At 36.6% G+C, this 18796-nt stretch overlaps 1 protein-coding gene and 1 long non-coding RNA gene across 2 annotated transcripts in view; one reads left to right on the top strand and one right to left on the bottom strand.

Annotated features, from left to right (window-relative positions):
• Positions 1-7608, bottom strand: part of LOC117802425 — a 112060-nt gene extending 104452 nt beyond the window's left edge. Inside the window, exons 1-2 of the long non-coding RNA XR_004625831.1 lie at positions 7464-7608; positions 590-630 (exon numbers count right to left, since the gene is read on the bottom strand). This is a non-coding gene — a long non-coding RNA (uncharacterized LOC117802425). The remainder of the gene's footprint in view (positions 1-589; positions 631-7463) is intronic.
• Positions 7609-7720: 112 nt separating this feature from the next.
• On the top strand, positions 7721-17137 carry SCOC (short coiled-coil protein). The gene is given in 5 exon segments (XM_011220878.3): positions 7721-7783; positions 7785-7911; positions 13526-13597; positions 13940-14023; positions 15531-17137. Coding segments are annotated over 5 exon segments (489 nt in total). The 3' UTR covers positions 15674-17137.
• Positions 17138-18796: the final 1659 nt, after the last annotated feature.

The raw sequence follows: 18796 nt of genomic DNA, 5'->3' as shown, positions 1-18796 counted from the left end.
GAGATATGAGCACCAATCTTTGGGAAACTGACTAAACATTGCTTCGTGTAGAGAAAAATAAGCATCAAGACTGCATAATCATTCCCAATTACTTTCATTTTTGCCATAAAGTTCAAAGCTTGATTCCATAAAGACCCTGAAGTTCTTCTGAATTCTCATTTGAGAAACTCTAAAAATACACTGGTAATTTCTTACTTTTTCTCTATTAAACCAATGAACGAAAATAACTCTCATCAAACTAGCCAACTATTGGTTATCATCAAGAAATTATAATCTTGAGAAAAGCATACATGAACAGCTTAGTTTACCAAATAGCAGTATGGTATACTAATTTTTTTTTAAGATTTTACTTATTGAGAAAGAGGGAGAGAGAGAGAGGAAGAGAGAGAGAGACAGGGAGAGACAAGCAGATTCCACACTGAACACAGCCCAACTGGGGGCTCGATCCCACAACCCTGAGATCATGACCTGAGCCAAAATCAAGAGTCAGACAATTAACCAACTGAGCCACCCAGGTGCCCCCTATGGTATCCTATTAAGTCTAGTTTTGAAATCAATTTTCAACAAGTACGGTATATTCTTTACTCACCAAATTCAAGACAGCACTCTTTCTCCAATGAATTCAATAACCTTTCAAGGGAAAAAAATAAGTAAAAAGGAAAATGTGAGTTCTTATTTAGGAATGAGATGAAACACATTTTGCAAATTAATGAGCTTAAAGTATCAGGGAACACACCTGGTTACACTTGAAAGCTATCAAAATGCCTCCATTTAGCATATTTCACTTTAAAATATCCACAGTATGTTTAGAACTAATTACTTAAGTTAGAAGTTTCATGTTCATGATGAGACTGTGTCAGTCTGGAACATCAAAATGATCTTGCAAGTTCTCTACGAATTATCATTTCTTCCTCACATATACATTGCTTTGTAACAATAGTTTTCAATTTGGAGTTCCCCATCCTCTATGAAGAGTATTTTAATTTTACGCTTTTACTTAGCTGTTTTATAATATTAATATATGCATATCCCAGACAACAAGTGTTCTTCTTATAATCAAATATTTCTGTGCAATTTCAATAGTTTCTATTTGTATGTGTATGTTTGCCTCAGAAGAAGGAAACTTTCATGGTTATTTTTAAACCATTTTTAAACTGAAAAACATAATGCAAATATGGGACACTGTAAAAAATAAATGTATAGCTTAATGAATGTTTAACTAATGACAAGTTTGCTAAAATTTCAACTCCCTTTTTATGTCCACTTGGGTGGACTGTTCTTTTTTGTCACATTTTTGTTATTTCAAGGATTCTTCTATAGTCAAGGGCAGATCTTAATTATCAGCAACACTGTTTTGTCAAATTTACAACATTTTGTGATTGCTATATTGCTAACTTTATGGTTATCTTTGGTATGTTACATTTTTTGAGAGAGTTTGCCTAAAGACTTCCTTTAAAGTCTAAATTATCTTACAAAATATATGTTTAGTTCCAAAATTTTAAAAACGTGAACACTCTAACCATATTCTACTTGATGGCAATCATTTTCATGGGTCTCTTAAATAGCTTTAGCATCCAAAATAAACCATAGATTTTTTGGTGTGTTTTTAAAAATATGTATTTTAAGTGTCCTTTTATCTATAGGTTTCTTTCCAATCTGTAGGTTTCATTCCATTCTTTTTTCTCCCCAGGGCAACTTATTTTCTTTTTGTTGAAGAAAATGGCTTTGTTGTTTGTTTTTGTCTTGTTGGTTTTTTTTCATAGCCAGATTTTGCTAATTTTGCCCGGGTGGTAGATTTAATATATTTTTCTCTGTCCTTTGTATTTCCTGTTAAATTGCTACTTTATGGGCTTGATCAGGTCAGGTTGCAATTTCTTTTCTTTTCTTTTCTTTTCTTTTTTTTTTTTTGGCAAGACCCTTTCATAGGTGGTGGTGCCTTCTTCTTCCATCAGGAAATAAGTGCTGTCTAATGGGTTTTCTTTGCTATGCTAGTGATGGTGGTGCTCCATATCAGTGTTTCTCAACAGTCTTTTTCATTACACCCCATCCCCAGAGCCTTTGAGGCATTATTTTCCTCATCACACCCTTCTCTTATGAAACTCTTTTGTGAAGCTTGGAAAACCATTATTTCTTCAAGTGTTTTTCAGGACCATACTCTCTTTGCTTTCCTTCTGGGGCTCTGATGACACCAAATGGCATCTCTTCTGTTGTCTTTCATTCCTGAGGTTGGTTTGTTTTTCCCATCATTTCTCTCCCTGTAGTTTAGACTGAATAAATTCTAGAGATTTCCTCAAGTTCACCAACTCTTTCTTCTTTCATCTTCATCCTACCACTGAATCTTTGCAGTTTTATATTTCAGTTATTTTATTTTTCAGTTATAAAGTTTTCATTTGGTTATTATTTGTAGCTTCTATTATGTTGCTTATAATATAAGCAACAACTATAACTTCTATAAGTTATATATACATATATAAAACTCTCAATTATGACTTCTGTTTCAGGATTTTTAATAATTTCTCAATCAAGTAGTTTTTAATAGCTGCTTAAAATCTTGTTTGGATAATTTCCACATTTGTGCCATCTTAGTGCTGGTATCTGTTGACTCATGTGAATTGAGATTTTCATGGTTCTTCATAAGCTGAGTAATTGTGGATCCAATCATAATTATTACATTATGATAACATGGGCCTGGTTTAAGTCCTATGGGGAATGTTAATATTTTTGTTTTCATAGGAATTTGAGTTGGTTAGGTTGAGGCTGAAGCTCCAACCCACACTTTCTTTGGGCCATGGTTTCAAAGTCATTTCAGTTTGGAAGTCTTTGCAGTGCTTTATTTTTATTTAATTCTAATGATCCTAGTAACAACTCAATAAAGTAGGTTTTATGATACTTACTTTACAGGTAAAAAAAGATAGGTTTGAATTCAGCCTATCACTGTCTATATGATATTGGACAAGACAATATTTGAGCCTTAATTTCCTCATCTGCAAAATGGGTTTGATAATACCTACATCATTGGATTGTTTGAGGACTGGGTAAAATAACACATGTGGCACATTTAGCATACTTCAAACCCTAAAGAAATCATGGCTAGTTTAAAAAAAATCAGTTTCACTGAGGAAAAATAATATATAATCAAATACAAACAATTTAAGTTACAGAAGATGACTTTTGACAGTTGTACATATTGTATAACCACCATTCTAATAAAAATATTATAGAACATTTCCACTACAACAGAAAGTGTCCTCATGCTCCTCTGTAGTCAATTCTCTATCTGTCCTCAACCCCAAACAACCACTTATTCAACTATCACAATAGCTAAATTTGTCTGCTCTATGGCTTTATAGTAATAAAATCATACAGTCTGCTTATTTTCTGTTTGGCTGTTTTCACTCAGGATAATACACTTCAGATTCATCCATATTGGTACTTTTTATTGCCGATTAGTATTCCATTATTGTACAGGGACATTTTTTACATTGATTTAAAGAATTCTTAGATATTCTGAAATCAAGTCCTTTTTAAGATCATGTATTATGACTATTTTTCCCAGTCTATAAATTCTTTTCATTTTCTCAATGGTATCTTTCAAAGAACAGAAATTTTAATTTTTAGAAAGTTCAATTAATCATTTTTTTTCTTTTATAGGTTTGTTTGGTTTTTTGTTTTGTTTTGTTTTTGGTTTTTTGTTTGTTTGCTCTTGGTGACTGTTCTCAAAAAATGTTGCCAACACCAAGGGGATGAAGATTTTTTCCCTTTGGCCTTTTCCAGAACATTATAATTCAACTTTTTATGTTTCAGTTTATGATCTATTCTGAATTAACATTTGTGTATGCTATAATGTAGGGGTTGAGGTTCAGTTTCTTTTCTCCACACTGATATCCAGTTCTTCCAGCTTATTGAAAAAAATCCATCCTTTCTCATGAAAATACCTTGGTACCATTGTGAAAACCAATTGACCATATTATGTGTGGGTTTATTCCTAGATTCTAGTGTTTCATTTATCTATGTGTCTGTAACAATACCCCATTTATTTTATTGCTTTAGCTTTATAATAAGACTTGAAATAAGGTAGTGTAAGTCCTCTAACTTTGTGGTTCTATTACAAAATTGTCATTCTGGATCTTTTGTTTTTCCATATGAATTCTAGAATTAGCTTTAGGCCATAATCTGTGAGAGAAGTGAAACTCATGGGGCCAGAATCACAACTTTCTAGGCTCTCTGTCTAGAGGCAATTGTTGGATTTGATTTCCTAAAAACGTGTTAAAGACTTTTGTGTGTGTTCAGTTTTATGTCTTTTAGTGTCTTTATCTGGTTTTGGAATCAAGATAACACTGTTCTCATAAAATGAGTTGGAAAGCATTCTTTCCTATTTTATTTTCTCGAAGAATTTGTGTAGAATTTACATAATTATTTAATTTCCAAATTGTTTACAAATATCTTCATTATTAATTTTTAGTTTAATTCCCCTGTGGGCAGAGAAAATATTTTATATGATTTCAACCATTTTAAATTTGTTGAGGTTTGTTTCATGATAGTGAATATGGTCGATTTTCTTGAATATTCCACATACATTTGAAAAGAAGGTATGTTCTAGTTATTGGTTGGAATTTTCTATAAACGTCAATTAGGCCATATTGGTTGAAAGAATTGCTAAGGTTTTCTATATCAATAGTTCCCAAATTTGCCTGCACTCTGTTGAAATCACTTTTGAATCTCCCCAAAATATGATGACTATATCCCAACCCTAGAGATTTTGATTTAATAAGTATGGGGTGTAGCCTGTTCTTTAGAATTCTTAAGAGATTATCAGGTGATTCTAAAGTGCAAGCCAAGCTTGGGACCTGAGCTCTGTATTCTTACTAATTTTCTGTATATTTGTTTTACAAATTACAGAGAGAGGAGTAATGAACTCTCCAAATGCATTGTGGGTTAGTTTCTTATTTTAGTTCTACCAGTTTTTGCCTCAGTTCTATTTTATAGCACTATTAGGATTTTGCATCTTCTTAAAGGAACTGACCCCATTATCATGTTATAATATGAATTCCCCTGATTACTAGTGAAGGTAGACATTTAAAAAAAAATCTTTCTGGTTATTCAGTTTTCCGCTTCTGTGAGTTGCTTATTTGTGTTATATGAATAAGTGTTTATATTAAATTTTTAGAATTCTTTATATTTTCAGAACTTAACTACATTCTCCCAGTCTGTGGTTTGTTTTTCACTTGATTAAAATTGTCTTCTGTTCTGAAAACTTTTATCTCTTCTGTTTATAAAACAATCAAAATTTAATCTTTTGATTAACGAATGGTACTGTCTTGTCCTGTTTAACAACTTCTTCCTTATGGTGATGTCATAAAGACATCTGTTTTCTAAAGTTTAGAGGGTTTCACATTTACTTCATTTGGAATTGAGTTTTCTTTGTGGTGGAGGTCAGAATCTAATTTCATTTTTTATATGAATAGCCAATCTAATTAGAACCACCATAAACACCAGTATTTATACTGGGGTGCCTGGGTGGCTCAGTTGGCTAAGTGTCTGACTCTTGATTTCAACTCAGCTCATGATCTCCAGGTTGTGGGATCAAGTCCCCCCATGTTGGGCTTGGCCCCTGGGTGTGGAGCCTGCTTGGGATTCTCTCTCTCACTTTCTGTCTGCCCCTCTTCTCTCTCTCTCTTTCTCTCTCCAAAAAAACAAAACAAACAAACAAAACCCACAGCAAAAACAAAGTTATTGTACCATTTACACTTTCAACAGTTGAATAGTTCTTTCCTACAACCTGACCAATACTTTTATCTTCTCAGACACCTTTAGTGTATACCAACTTCTAGGTACAGGTACTCTCTAATCTTCTTTTTGTCTATTCTTGTGTCATTACCACATTTTAAAAAGTTGCTTTTAAAATAGAATTACCATATGATCCAGTAATTCCACTTCTGGATACATACCCAAAAGAATTGAAGACAGGGTCCCAAAGAGATATTTGCACACATCATGTTCATAGTAGCATTCACAGTAGCTAAAAGTTGGAAGCAACCCAAGTGTCCATCAGCAGATGAATGAATAAACAAAATGTGGTATATACATACAATGGAATGTTATTCAGACATAAAAAGGAAGGAAATTCTGACACATGTTACAATATGGATGAGTCTTCAGGATGTCATGCTAAGTGAAATAAGTCAGTCTCACAAAGATAAATACTGTAAGAGATTTCACATACATGAGGTACCTAAAGTCATCACATTCACAGAGAAAGAAAGAATGGCAGTTGCCAGATGATGGGGGGAGAGATAAATGGGAGTTGTTTTTTAATGGGTATAGAGTTTCAGTTTTGCAAGATGAAAAGTGTTACGGAGATTGGTTGCATGACAATGTGAATATACTTGACACTACTGCACTGTACAATTTAAAATAGTTAAAATGATATTTTTTTTGCATTATGTATATTTTATTCTATTTAAAACTAAAAAAAAAAAAGCTGCTCTAACAACAACAAAAAGGTTGCTTTTAATAGTTCTTAGTCTTTGGTGTTCTGCAGTTTCATCAGCATGTGTCCACTTATGGAATTCTTTATTTTAAACCTGCTCAGGAATAAGTGCTTCTTGAATCTGAGCATTCAAATATTCCACAATCCTGAAAAATTCTTAGTTATTATTCTTTGAATACTGCTCACAGCCATTCTCTTTAGTTTCTCTTTTTGACGTTCCTATTGGATATACCCTGGACCTACCTTTATTTTCCACTTATTTAGGTCCTGTGCTGCATTCTAGTACATTTTCTCGTATTACGTATCATAGTTCTAGCCAAACGTATAGTTCTCAAATACTGAATGGAAGATTTTTTATATATTCCTCAGAAGGATTAAGACGGTATGTCAGCAAACAGAACCAGAAGTGAAAAGTCAAGAAAACAGGTAGACATGGGCTCATGAGAACGTGCGGAAGCCAAAACAACATAGTATTACTACCTTGTACCGAACAAATATTAAACACAAGCAGGATGCCTCTTTGTGACAAGTGCTAGATATCAATGAACGCTATCAAGCCAGATTACATTACATTCCAAAGCCTGGCCACGGCATTTCCACTGCATGTATGAGCTTCACAAGGCAGTTATTGCTAAGCTTCAGTGTTTTTCTGTGGGTTGCTGTGAGAATCAAAATGAGATAGGGTGCGCGAAAGCTCTACATACCATCTGAAATATTCTTAAATGGTCAAGAGCACTATGGATTTAATAATCGTTTGGAAAGGATGTGGAGAGGAACACTCGTTTGGAAAGGATGTGGAGGGGGATGTACTTAATGAATTTTCCGATTTGGGAAGTTAAAAAATACGGAAAAGTCTGCTTTTAGAATTGAGTACCTCGGTATTGCACTGGCTTTCCTTATCCATTATGTCCACAAATGCCGTTTTCTTAAATTTGAATGATTTCCCTCTCCCCCGGCATGTGGTTTTACCAACCTCCTTCCAGGGGCTGTCAGAATTTTCCACACTGGATTTCTGACGCCAATTTTCTAGCTCCTGATGAGACTGAAGAGCGGCTTTCTTTGGACTGGCTTTCTCACGCTTAACTTCGCTTCTGTACTGTCATTGGCTGTTGCTTTCACCGGACCCGCCCACAACAGCCTCATTCCTGATTGGATGCCAACGTCCTTTTGTTATGGCAAAAGGTGGATCCTCAGGCTTTGACAAAGGACGATTGGGGCGTTGTACAGCTAATGCGCAGGCGTGTCTTCTTGAGTGGGGATTGGTGGGCGACGGGGCTGGACGGGGCGGGACAGGGCGGGACTCCAGACACGGCGCACGCTCTGTGGGCGCAGAGGGCGGAGCTGCCGGTACCAGTCGGTCCAAGTGTTGGGGCCTGAGGCGTCTTCCCGTTCCCTCCCACTGCCAGCGCCTTCAACGGCAGGTGAGAGCCGTCGTGGGCAGCAGAGGGTCTGGCCCCGGGCGACTGGAGTTGCGACCTCGGTACAGCCGAGGGCTTGGAGGGCGGGGAGGGCTAGACGCGGCCCGGCGCACCAGGCGCCGGGGAACAGCGGCCTCGGGCCTGGGCATTTGGTGGGCGCCTCAGGCCTGACTCCCTGCAGAACCCCTGCGCAATCTCCTTATTATCTTCTCAGTATTGGGCCGAGAGGTTCCTTTGGGGAGGTGCTGCTCGCGTCCATGAGGCGGATCTCCCTCCGCCTTCTCCCGCCTCTTAGTCGAAGGCCGCTGTCCAGCCTCCCGCCCTGAATTGGGACTGCAGAGGGGCGTTTGGGCGGGATGGACCTGGCACGCGTGCACCTGTCCGTGGCTGCTGTGCGGAGAGCCCGGGAGGTGGGAAGGAGAGGACGCCAAGGCCGGGAGGGTGGCGAGCGAGCGGTAAAATAAGGGCTGGCGACAGCTTTTCTGGCGCCGAAAGGAGCTCCCGGGTTAGTTTCTACTTGGGCTTCCCTCGAGGATCCTGCCGAGCAACTTTTGGGGAGTTAGGATCGAAAAGGAGAAAGAGGATGCTTTTCGAAAGGCAGGATTTTTGTTACACAATATATCGATTCCGCTACTATGACGTAACATTGTTAAAGACCTGCTGTGCTACGTCCCCAGCACTTTATGTCTGTACCTAAGGATCCAAAGCAATGCTTATATATTCTGTGCCTGTGCTCACTGAGTAAAATCACTATAGTTGGCCATTCTCTGGGGATATAGCTTCCGTTCCAGTCCTCATTTGGCCAATCAATTCCTTAATCTTGTGGGATCTGAAACTGGATTTATCTAACCAGAACAAATCAAAACTTGAACAGGCCTGAACAGACAAACCGTGTTGAAAGTTGATGCGGCTTGAATGGAATGAAATTTATCTTCAGTTGCTTAGTAAAATATCAAAGGAATTTAACATCAGAGATTGCAAAATATTTGGCAAACATAGATTAGGTCTGTATTTCCACTATACAATGGAAAAAACAGGGACCTTATATTTAGATCTGCTTTCAACATCTTGGTACAAACGTACCAATCACAATGCCCTTCTGTTGACTTGATGAACTAATAATATATGTAGAGCATTTAGTATGTTAATGAACAGTGACATTATTTTAGTAGTCTTACTTGCTCACTAGTAGGCAGATGACATGAAAACCAGTTTTAGATGCAGAAAAGTTGGGTGGTTAGAGATTAGATGGATATCAGGAAAAAGTCTCAAAATTTTAGGTCTCAGAAGTGAGCACACCTGTGCTGGTATGATGGAAAAACTACCCTAGTAGTCTTGGCTCTGACAGTGACTACTTATGTGATTTGGGGTAAGCCATTATTATCTTTGGTTNGGAGTGGGAGAGGAAGAAGCAGGCTCATAGTGGAGGAGCCCGATGTGGGGCTCGATCCCGCAACGCCGGGATCACGCCCTGAGCTGAAGGCAGACGCTTAACCACTGTGCCACCCAGGCGCCCCTACCCTAGTAGTCTTGGCTCTGACAGTGACTACTTATGTGATTTGGGGTAAGCCATTATTATCTTTGGCCTCAGTTTATTTGTAAAATAAGGCAGCTAGACAGATGATTTTACCAAAATTTCTTTTTGTGGCCTGAATTAGAGCCAAAAGGTAGAAGAGATAATAGGCAACATTATTGAGTACCTTCTATGTATGAGGTACCATTGCAAGCACGTTACATATAGCAACTCATTAAGTTCTTACAACAAAAATATGAGGTACATACTCTTATCCTCATTTTACAGATGAGGAAACTGAGGCTGAGATGGTAACCTTGCTCAAGGTTCCAGAGCTTATAAATAGCAGAGCTAGGATTTAAATCCAGGTAATATAAATTTATGTCCTTTATCACTGGGCTAAACTGCTTCTTAACAGTGGTACTATTCAGGATACTATAAGAGGAAATAGAGGTCTCCTTTGGTAAAACAGTAGTTTTTGATCACAGGTATGTGGGCATGGAAAATGGGTCCATCCTAATTTTTGTCACATTTCCTGACCCTTGTTCTCTCCATACTTTTTGCTTCCTGGACTTAAATTATCAAAATAATTCTAGATTCTCTTCTACTGACCAAGGCTAGATGAAGATAGGCACCAGAACGTACTGTAATTTTTGAGAAAAGCTTTTGAGATCCAACCTAGGCTTAGGTCAGAGTTGACAGATCTTGGAGAACCACAACCATTTCGGAATGAAGGCAGCTTTAGGATAAACAAATCAGCCTTAGAACCCCATACTCCTTTCAGTGTCCTCATGCTTGAGATACTTTGGTCTGGATTTTCTTTTCACATCAGCTTTGCATTTATGTACAGGAACAGAAGGAATTGAAAATGAACTCTTTTTTTCCTTCCTTCCTTTCTTTTTTTTTTTTTTTCCTTTTTTTTATTAAGTAGGCTTCACACCCAGTGAGGGGCTTGAAGTCAGGACCCTGAGATTAAGACCTGAGCTGAGATCAAGAGTAGGATCCGTAACCAACTGAGCCACCCAGGCGCCCCAAAATGAACTCTTTTTTTTTTTTTTAAAGATTTTATTTATTTATTTGACAGAGAGAGAGACAGCCAGCGAGATAGGGAACACAAANTAAGACCTGAGCTGAGATCAAGAGTAGGATCCGTAACCAACTGAGCCACCCAGGCGCCCCAAAATGAACTCTTTTTTTTTTTTTTAAAGATTTTATTTATTTATTTGACAGAGAGAGAGACAGCCAGCGAGATAGGGAACACAAACAGAGGGAGTGGGAGAGGAAGCAGCAGGCTCCCAGCAGAGGAGCCGAAGACAGATGCTTAACGACTACGCTACCCAGGCGCCCCCCAAAAATGAACTCTTAAAAGCACATTTCACATGAGGTTGGATTGATGTGATAGCAACTATAGACTGAGAAAAAGACTTGAGTTTTATAGTTGAAAAACTCAGTATGGTATGAAGTGCATATTATGACAGAGTACCTGCGCTAATGTAGACATTGTGAGGTTTGAGGATTGATCCTGTTTTGAAAGAAAATAAAATCTGTAGCTAAAATACTTTGATATAAAGAGCTCAGTGAACCTTCTGATCTTATATATAAAATAAATCAGTTTATTACTCTAAATTTATTGGAAGACCTTGAATATATATAAGAATAGCATTTTAAGGCCAGCCTGTTTAATCACATCAGAATAAGAGAAAATTGCTATTTGTCTTTTTTTGTTGTGCAGAGGCAGCTGACAGTGCTTTTCTCTGCTTCATTGAAAAGTCCTGAATACCCTTTTGCATGGGCTGCCACATAGGTTGGGCAGATTTTGCACTGTACAATCCTCGAGGTGCAATCTTCCATAGACTACGATGTGAATAGTGTTCTCTTGGGTTGTGTTGTGTATCGAGTGGCACTGTCCTTGTGCCCACCTGGCTTTTGTGCTCTTGCCTCCACTCCAGTCTTCGATGTGTGTTTCTAAGCTTCATTTTTCCTCTAGTAAGCCCCCTCCACCCCATTTTTCTACCTTTTTTTTTCTTTTATTTTTTTCGTGAGGTCAAACTGTTGAACCATACACAGATTTTCTATTGTTTGGGTTACACGTGGCCATAATTTCAGAAACCAGCTTCATTATTACATTGATCAATTTGGAGCACTTTACTTTTGTAGAAGACTTTGGTTTAATTTTGGTGGTAGACTGAAACATAGGCAGCGTTTTCCACATCCCTATACTAAACTTGATTTCAAAGTCAGTTCATTGATTGCATGATTATCTGTTGCTTTGCTTGTTTATCTTATAACTCTTTTCAGCTGTCATGAAAATTTTGTTTAGCTGTATTCTTAAAAACACTAAATATTAGAATTTTGAAGCACTTTTTTTATATTATTAGCAGGGGAAATAGCCAAGCTGCAGGCTACTGTTGCTTAGTACTCCCAAGATCACTTTTGCTTTGGCTGTTGCATCAGAAAAAGTTTACATGTATATTACGTATTACGTACATATTATATTACATATGGATAATGCAGATGTAATATATATATAATATGTACATATTATGTCACATATATATGTGTGAACGTTCTCTGAAGTACAAAAAATGATTGAAAACAATTTGAGGGAGAGCAGCTCTAATGCTAGATAAGTAGAAAGATGCTAGGTAACAAGCATTTGGTCAATTTTATACCATTTGTAGCTAGTTAATTCTTTAATAGTGCTATGTAAAGGATGTTTAATGTCTTTCTTCTTTAGACCAACAAGTGATCTCTTATTTCAGAGGTAGTTTAAACATATGATACACTGAGCATTTTATCTCCATGTTCATGCCAGTATCTGAAGTGTCACACAATTTTATTGACTGAAACTGTGAGGGAATATTCAATACACTGATAACTCTTATGATTCTAGTTCTAGAGTGTAGACATCCTTGTTCAGTAGGTCTGGGTTCTACTGTTTAGCATATAGAGGCATAAGAATGTAGGTGCTCTAAAATAATTTGTTGAAAGAGTATTAATAGTGGCAGGTCTAAATTGCTTCAGTGAGTAGATTAGATTGCTTACTGATTTGTTTCCAGTAATAATCTGGTTTATTTAAAAATCTTGAGCACACTGAATATGAAATGAATGTTAACTATAGAGCAGAACATGTTTCACAGGAATTTTATGCTTTAATATTTTGGGAACTTTAAAAAAATTTTTTTAGAGCAAGCCTGTGGTGGGGGGCAGAGGGAGAAGAGGGAGAGAATCTTAAGCAGACTTTGCGCTAAGTGTGGAGCCTAACGTGGGGCTTGATCTCACGACCCTGAGGTCATGACCTTAGCCGAAATCAAGAGTTACGTGCTCACCCAACTGAGCCACCCAGGTGTCCCAGTATTTTGGAACCTTTTACAGAAACAATGAAATGTTAATATTTATTTACTTATTCATATCCTAATTAATCTGTTTACCATAACCAGGAGGTAAGATGATATTTTTCATTTTTCCCATAATATTGTTTCATATGACTAGTATTTTTCTCTTGAAGTTTATCAATAAAAAGTATTAAACAGTATATATAAAGTAATACTTTAATAAGGAAAAATATTTTTAAAGAAATTTGTCTTCATCCCTATCATCATCCTTAACATAAGAGCTTTTTTCATTTTGCTGTTCTCTTTATTTGTATTTATGTATATTTTACATAATTTACATCAGTGAATACACAATTTTGTAAACATTCTTCCATATTATATGTATAATCATCATAATTATTATTAGTAGCCACTCGATTAGAAACTACAGTAATTAACCAGACTCTGGACAGTTTATGTTGTTTCCAATTTTGTGGGTTGTAAATAAGGTTGAAGTGAAGATTTTATGTATATAATTTTTTTCCTTCTTTGTAATTTTCCTTAGGCTAAATTTCCAAGAGCAAAATTGCTTAGTAAAAAATACTTAAATGTTTTTATGAGTGTAATTTATTACCATACTGCTTTCCAAGAAGATAACGTATTTAGAATTTCTAATATTTTGTATTTGTTGTTCAATAACTTTGATCATTATATCCTTTAAAAAATTTAATAATTGTGCAGTGGTATTTTATTGCTATATGTGTCTGTTTCTAACTTTCTCTTATTGTAGACCATTCATCAAGGATTTTGTACCCAAGGCCCAAAAGCTTCTTACCCGAGATGATGAATGCCGACATGGATGGTATGAGCTTTATTTTCCTTTTTGTGAGTTCCTGGTTTTGTGGATGCTTTTGGCTTAATTAAGCAATGGAAAGAACAGAGAAGCAATATTTAGAAGGCTTGGATTTGGCTAGTTTACTTATTTATATCCTTTCTAGTTCTAGAGAGGATTGATAATGGCAAAACAATTTATCTTCACCTTGGTGTCCTTTTCTGCCATGTGGGCATCTAACTTTCCTTTATAGGGCTCTTGTTTAAGTCAAATAAGATAATGAATATAAAACATTTTGCATATCTTTAATGCTACTCTACACAAATGGTACCTAATTTTAATTAATAGTAAATCTGAAACTTTCTATTTCAGCAGTTGATGCTGAAAATCAGGTGGAACTGGAGGAAAAAACGCGACTTATTAATCAAGTGTTGGAACTTCAACACACACTTGAAGGTTAGCTTCCATTTTGTAGTTTTCTTGAATAATATCCAATTAGAATTGTAAGCATTTGTTCTGCTAAATTTTGTTAGCGTGCCCCCCAGTTTTTAAAGGTATAAACTTCAAAGTCCATTTCCATGGTTCCCTTTCCCTCCTGCCTGCAGCTTTGACTAGTGATTTTGAAGAGTAGATGTGCTTCAATAAGAGAATGAAAGAGTGTTTCTCTGCGTCCCTGTGGGTTTACTGTAATGCTGTTTATTACCTGAGAGCCCCTTAAACCCTTGCATTGTGTTATTACTAAGTCTACTTTAATAAAACTTATACTAAAGTTTTTACTTTAGAAGTGTTTTAGCTTCAGAGATTAAAAGTGAATTGATCTGAGTTTTTTCATTTTCTAAATGTCTTGCATAAAATTAATAACTACCACTGAAACATCTTGGTTTTTAATGAAATTAAGAGGTTGTGGGTTGGGTTTTTTTTTGTTTTTGTTTTTAACAGCAGGGTGAGCAGATCATGTCATTTCACCGGTTTCCCATTTCACAGTTAATAAAAGCCAGGATACTTTCTGGCAATCTGTTACCTCCTTTTACCTCTCAGAGTCAGTCATGTCACACTGTCCGCCTCATTCATTCTACCTCAGACACTGACCTCCTTGCTGTTCTTTCAGCAAGCTTCTACTGAGGGTCTTAGTGGTTGCTGTTCTCTGCTTGAATCTCTTTCCCTAAGGTGTTTGCGTTCTGTATGGCTCATGCCTTCATTTCTTTTAGGTCCCTGGTCAAATTCCCTTTATCAAAATATCGTTGACTATACCATGTAAAAAGGCAACTTCCTTTTGCTTCTTGCAACTTTTACCCTTCTTTTTTTCTCCTGACCCCTACTTGGTTGGAGCCCCCAAAATGCACATGTGCCCACATGCACTTTAGAATGTAAGCTCTGTGAGGGCAAGGACTTTTGTTACTGTTGCCTCTAGGACAGTGCCTGACTCTTAAAGGGCACCCAATACTTAGTTGTTAAGTGAATGAATGGAGGTAATGTTTTATTTGATCATTATGAATTATGTCTTTTCCATTTCTTGCTAATATAAAGACACAGAATGCTCAATTGCTTGGAAACTGATTTTCTATAGCCAGTGTATAAATCGAGTTGTATTCGCCTGCCACATTTTCTTAAGCATTTCTGACAAAGATGTTACAGGTTTTTTTTATGTTGATAAGACATGAACCAAAATTCCCCTTTTAAAAACCAAGTCTGTATCTTACAGAAATAACCATTTTAAGAAATAACTACTCCACATAGATGCTATTCACCAACATTTAGTCTAATGTGAAATCTCTTTTTAAGAATTTTGGCTATTAACTTGCACTCAGTTTACTTCATTTACCTTAATTTCTAAAGTTACCTGAATTTAAAAGCAGAAAATTTAAAGATCATGTTATGCCTTTTAAGAATGAATCTTAAGTCTTATAATATGGAGTATTGCCATCATTTTATTCATAATGGGCTTTTTTATTTTTAAATATAGACCTCTCCGCAAGAGTAGATGCAGTTAAGGAAGAAAATCTGAAGCTAAAATCAGAAAATCAAGTTCTTGGACAATATATAGAAAACCTCATGTCAGCTTCTAGTGTTTTTCAAACCACTGACACAAAAAGCAAAAGAAAGTAAGGGATTGACATCCCTTCTGTTTTATGGAATTGCTGCTGATCTTTTTTCTTTAAAACTGGGATAGATTTAAAAAGTTACAGTACTTTTGTTTGTGGCTTAATTGAATATTTATGAAGATAATGTCAGATCTAGGCAAAATTAAGAGCATAACGGAAGACTTGATGAGTTCGTGTATAATATGTTAGTCTATGAAAACGTGCAAATGTATTGTAGAGACTTTATAATTAGAAATGCATATATTTATGAAACTTGAAAATGAATGTTTTATCAAATTTGCTTTGATTTATAGGTTTAGCTGTCTTTTATTATAGGCATAGTAAGAGATACAAGAAAATAACCACCGTGTTGTGAAAAGTGACCAAAATCATGTACTGAACGCACAGCTTTATGTACCCTGTCCACCATGTTGTGCCTCTTCTCCATTTGCTTCTTCCTTCCCATTTCCCTTCCCCTAAGGAAAAAATTGGTTTTACATTTGTAAAAGTAATTTTAATAGTTAATCATCTGTGAGAGTAACCTGAGCTTGAATTGTTGAAACTTAACTAAAATATAAGATATTTCTCAGTTAGGGCTTGTTATAGGTAGTAATAAGATAGGATTGTTGGTTTCTCTTTAACCAGTTGAAAACAGAGGCTATAAATATGAAGACTTTTCTTTGCAACTGGATTGTCAAATTGGGAAGGTTTGGTTGTTAAAACCTTCCTTTTGCACAAAATAACCGACTTAGTATCTGAAAAAAATGAGCTCTGGTTATGTTTGGAATATATAATTTTGAGAAAAACATTAATAGGATGGGAAAGGTACTTGGCAGACAGTAGTAACCAACTCCAAAATGTTTTTACTCCAGATTTGTGTGATCTCTGACACAGACTAGATCTTTTCTCATATATATGGGAAAGTAGATTAAATGTGACTAACCTTATGTCAACCACATCTGGAAGAGAACAGTTACAGAGAATTTAGTCTTAACATTTATTTGTAGTACCCAGCAGATCAACTTTTGCAAATGCCTTTAGAGTGTATTAGTATCAGAATAATGAATAAGAAAATTGGGTAGTTTTACATGTATACTAGATGATATTTTCTCAGTATTTTAATCTCACTGCTTCTCCCTGAATTTTCTGTAAACCTAACTACTTGGGGTTTGCAGAGTTTTAGTCACTCTGACAGTTTCTAAAAATTTAGTTTGTAGATTCCGTCTGGTAAGAAAATTAGTATCAGAAGTAATGTTAAAATGTTAAATAGGAAAAGAGATCCACTAATACAGTTTTGGTTGTTAGATTTGGGCAACTTTTAATCCTGGAATAATATGTATTGGTGTGCGATTCAATGAATGACTTTAGCTATATGAATATAATAGTTACACTGCAAATATTTTGCATCCCTTTTGTGACCTAATTTACAAACATTTAAAATTGTGTTGCAATTTTGCTTTGCTGTTTAATAAAAAGCTGTTTCAGAGATTGTGTGTGTTAATATAGTGACTGTAGTGTGTATAATGGCGTAGTGGTATGTCCAGGATTGTTCAAAGCCACAGGGTAAGTAGCATATCTTATTTAAGTACTAGTTACTGTATGTGTAGGGGAATATTTTTATTAAAACAAATGTTACAGGATATTATACATTAATTTTTTAAAATATAAGCAAAGAATTCGGAGAAAGACCTAAGATTGTCAGGGGAAAGTTGGTTGTAATTTTTAGGTTAGGCTAAGATCCTATAACAAGAGATACACTAATAAAATAATATAGAAGTTTCTCTCCCAGCTGATGGTTTTGAGGTTAAGCATTGCAAGCTAGCAGGGTTTGTTCCACCTAATGATTCAGGGACTTGAGTTGAGGATAGTTCTGCTATTTTCAACCATGGCTTCCAAATCACTCTAATCACTATTCTAACTTACAGAGAAACTGCATGGGACACATATGCAAAGTTTTAAGGGTTAGGCCTGCCCAGAAGTGGCACATATGTTTTCTTACATTCTAATGGCATGGAGACTTAGTTACATCTAGATTGCAGGAACTGAGAAAGGTAGTCTTTGGCTGGAAGCCATATTGCAGTTACAACTTTATTACCATAAAAGCACATGGAGGATTTTGGTAGCCACTAGCAGCCACAGCATTCTTCTCTTGCTATTAAGTCTGTGCACAGCCTTCTTCCCACACACACACCATACTCAACCCCTCCTCACCAGTTACTGATTCAACTCAAAATCCAGGATCTCCATCAAGGTCCATCAGTTACAGCTGTGGCTTCTAATAGTCTGACAACTTCTAAACTGATGGGCAGATTAATTGTTGTCACCCTCACCTCTGTCCATTTATAATAGCATGGTAAGGACAAGAAACCCAAATAAAAACTCTCCACTTGGGAAGATGGAATAAAGGGAAATGTGTTGATTGAAAGCGACCGTGGGGATATTCCTGGGAAACCCTGAGAAGAGTCTGTCCCTGTTAATAAAGATGTTTCTTGGGATGCCTGGGTGGCTCAGTCGGTTAAGCATCTGCCTCCAGCTCAGGTCATGATCCCAGGGTCCTGGGATCGAGTCCCGCATCGGGCTCCTTGCTCAGCAGGGAGCCTGCAGCTCCCCCTGCTTGGGCTGTTTCTGACAAATTAAAAAAAAAAAGTTCCTTGACCAAACCTGATTTTGCTCTCTGGCAAGGGACTCCCTTGTTCATTACCCTCAATGGCTTCCATTCTTGAAAGTTACTCTTATCCACTTCTCTCAATTGCTCTGCCTGAGGTAGAGGCTGAGAATGTGCCCTTTATGGGAGTTGTGAAAACAACACTTACTGCTGACATGAGCTGGCAGCTCATTGTTTTAAGGCCGAGCTCACATTTCTTTGGCAGTAAAATTCTCTCAAAAATTTTGTATGTTTCTAGTTCCACGTGTTAGGATTCACAATCAAGTACTTTTCTAGACCAAATTCTCAAAGTCTGCTTTCTTCATCATAGGACCCTGTCTCTCTTTAGTGGAGGCTACCTGAGACCAACTGAAAATAAGACTGCACTGGGAATGCTAATACCCAGATTACCACTGCAGGGATGGATCCCTTTGTTTGACTTACCAAGTGAGAGAGAGGTCTTGCTGGGCTCCCCCCTTAGCCTCCCACACCTCAAAAAGAAAA

This window comes from Ailuropoda melanoleuca, chromosome 5 (assembly GCF_002007445.2).
Source record: "Ailuropoda melanoleuca isolate Jingjing chromosome 5, ASM200744v2, whole genome shotgun sequence".
NCBI lineage: Eukaryota > Metazoa > Chordata > Mammalia > Carnivora > Ursidae > Ailuropoda > Ailuropoda melanoleuca.
This window is presented reverse-complemented; position numbering and strand designations above follow the sequence as displayed.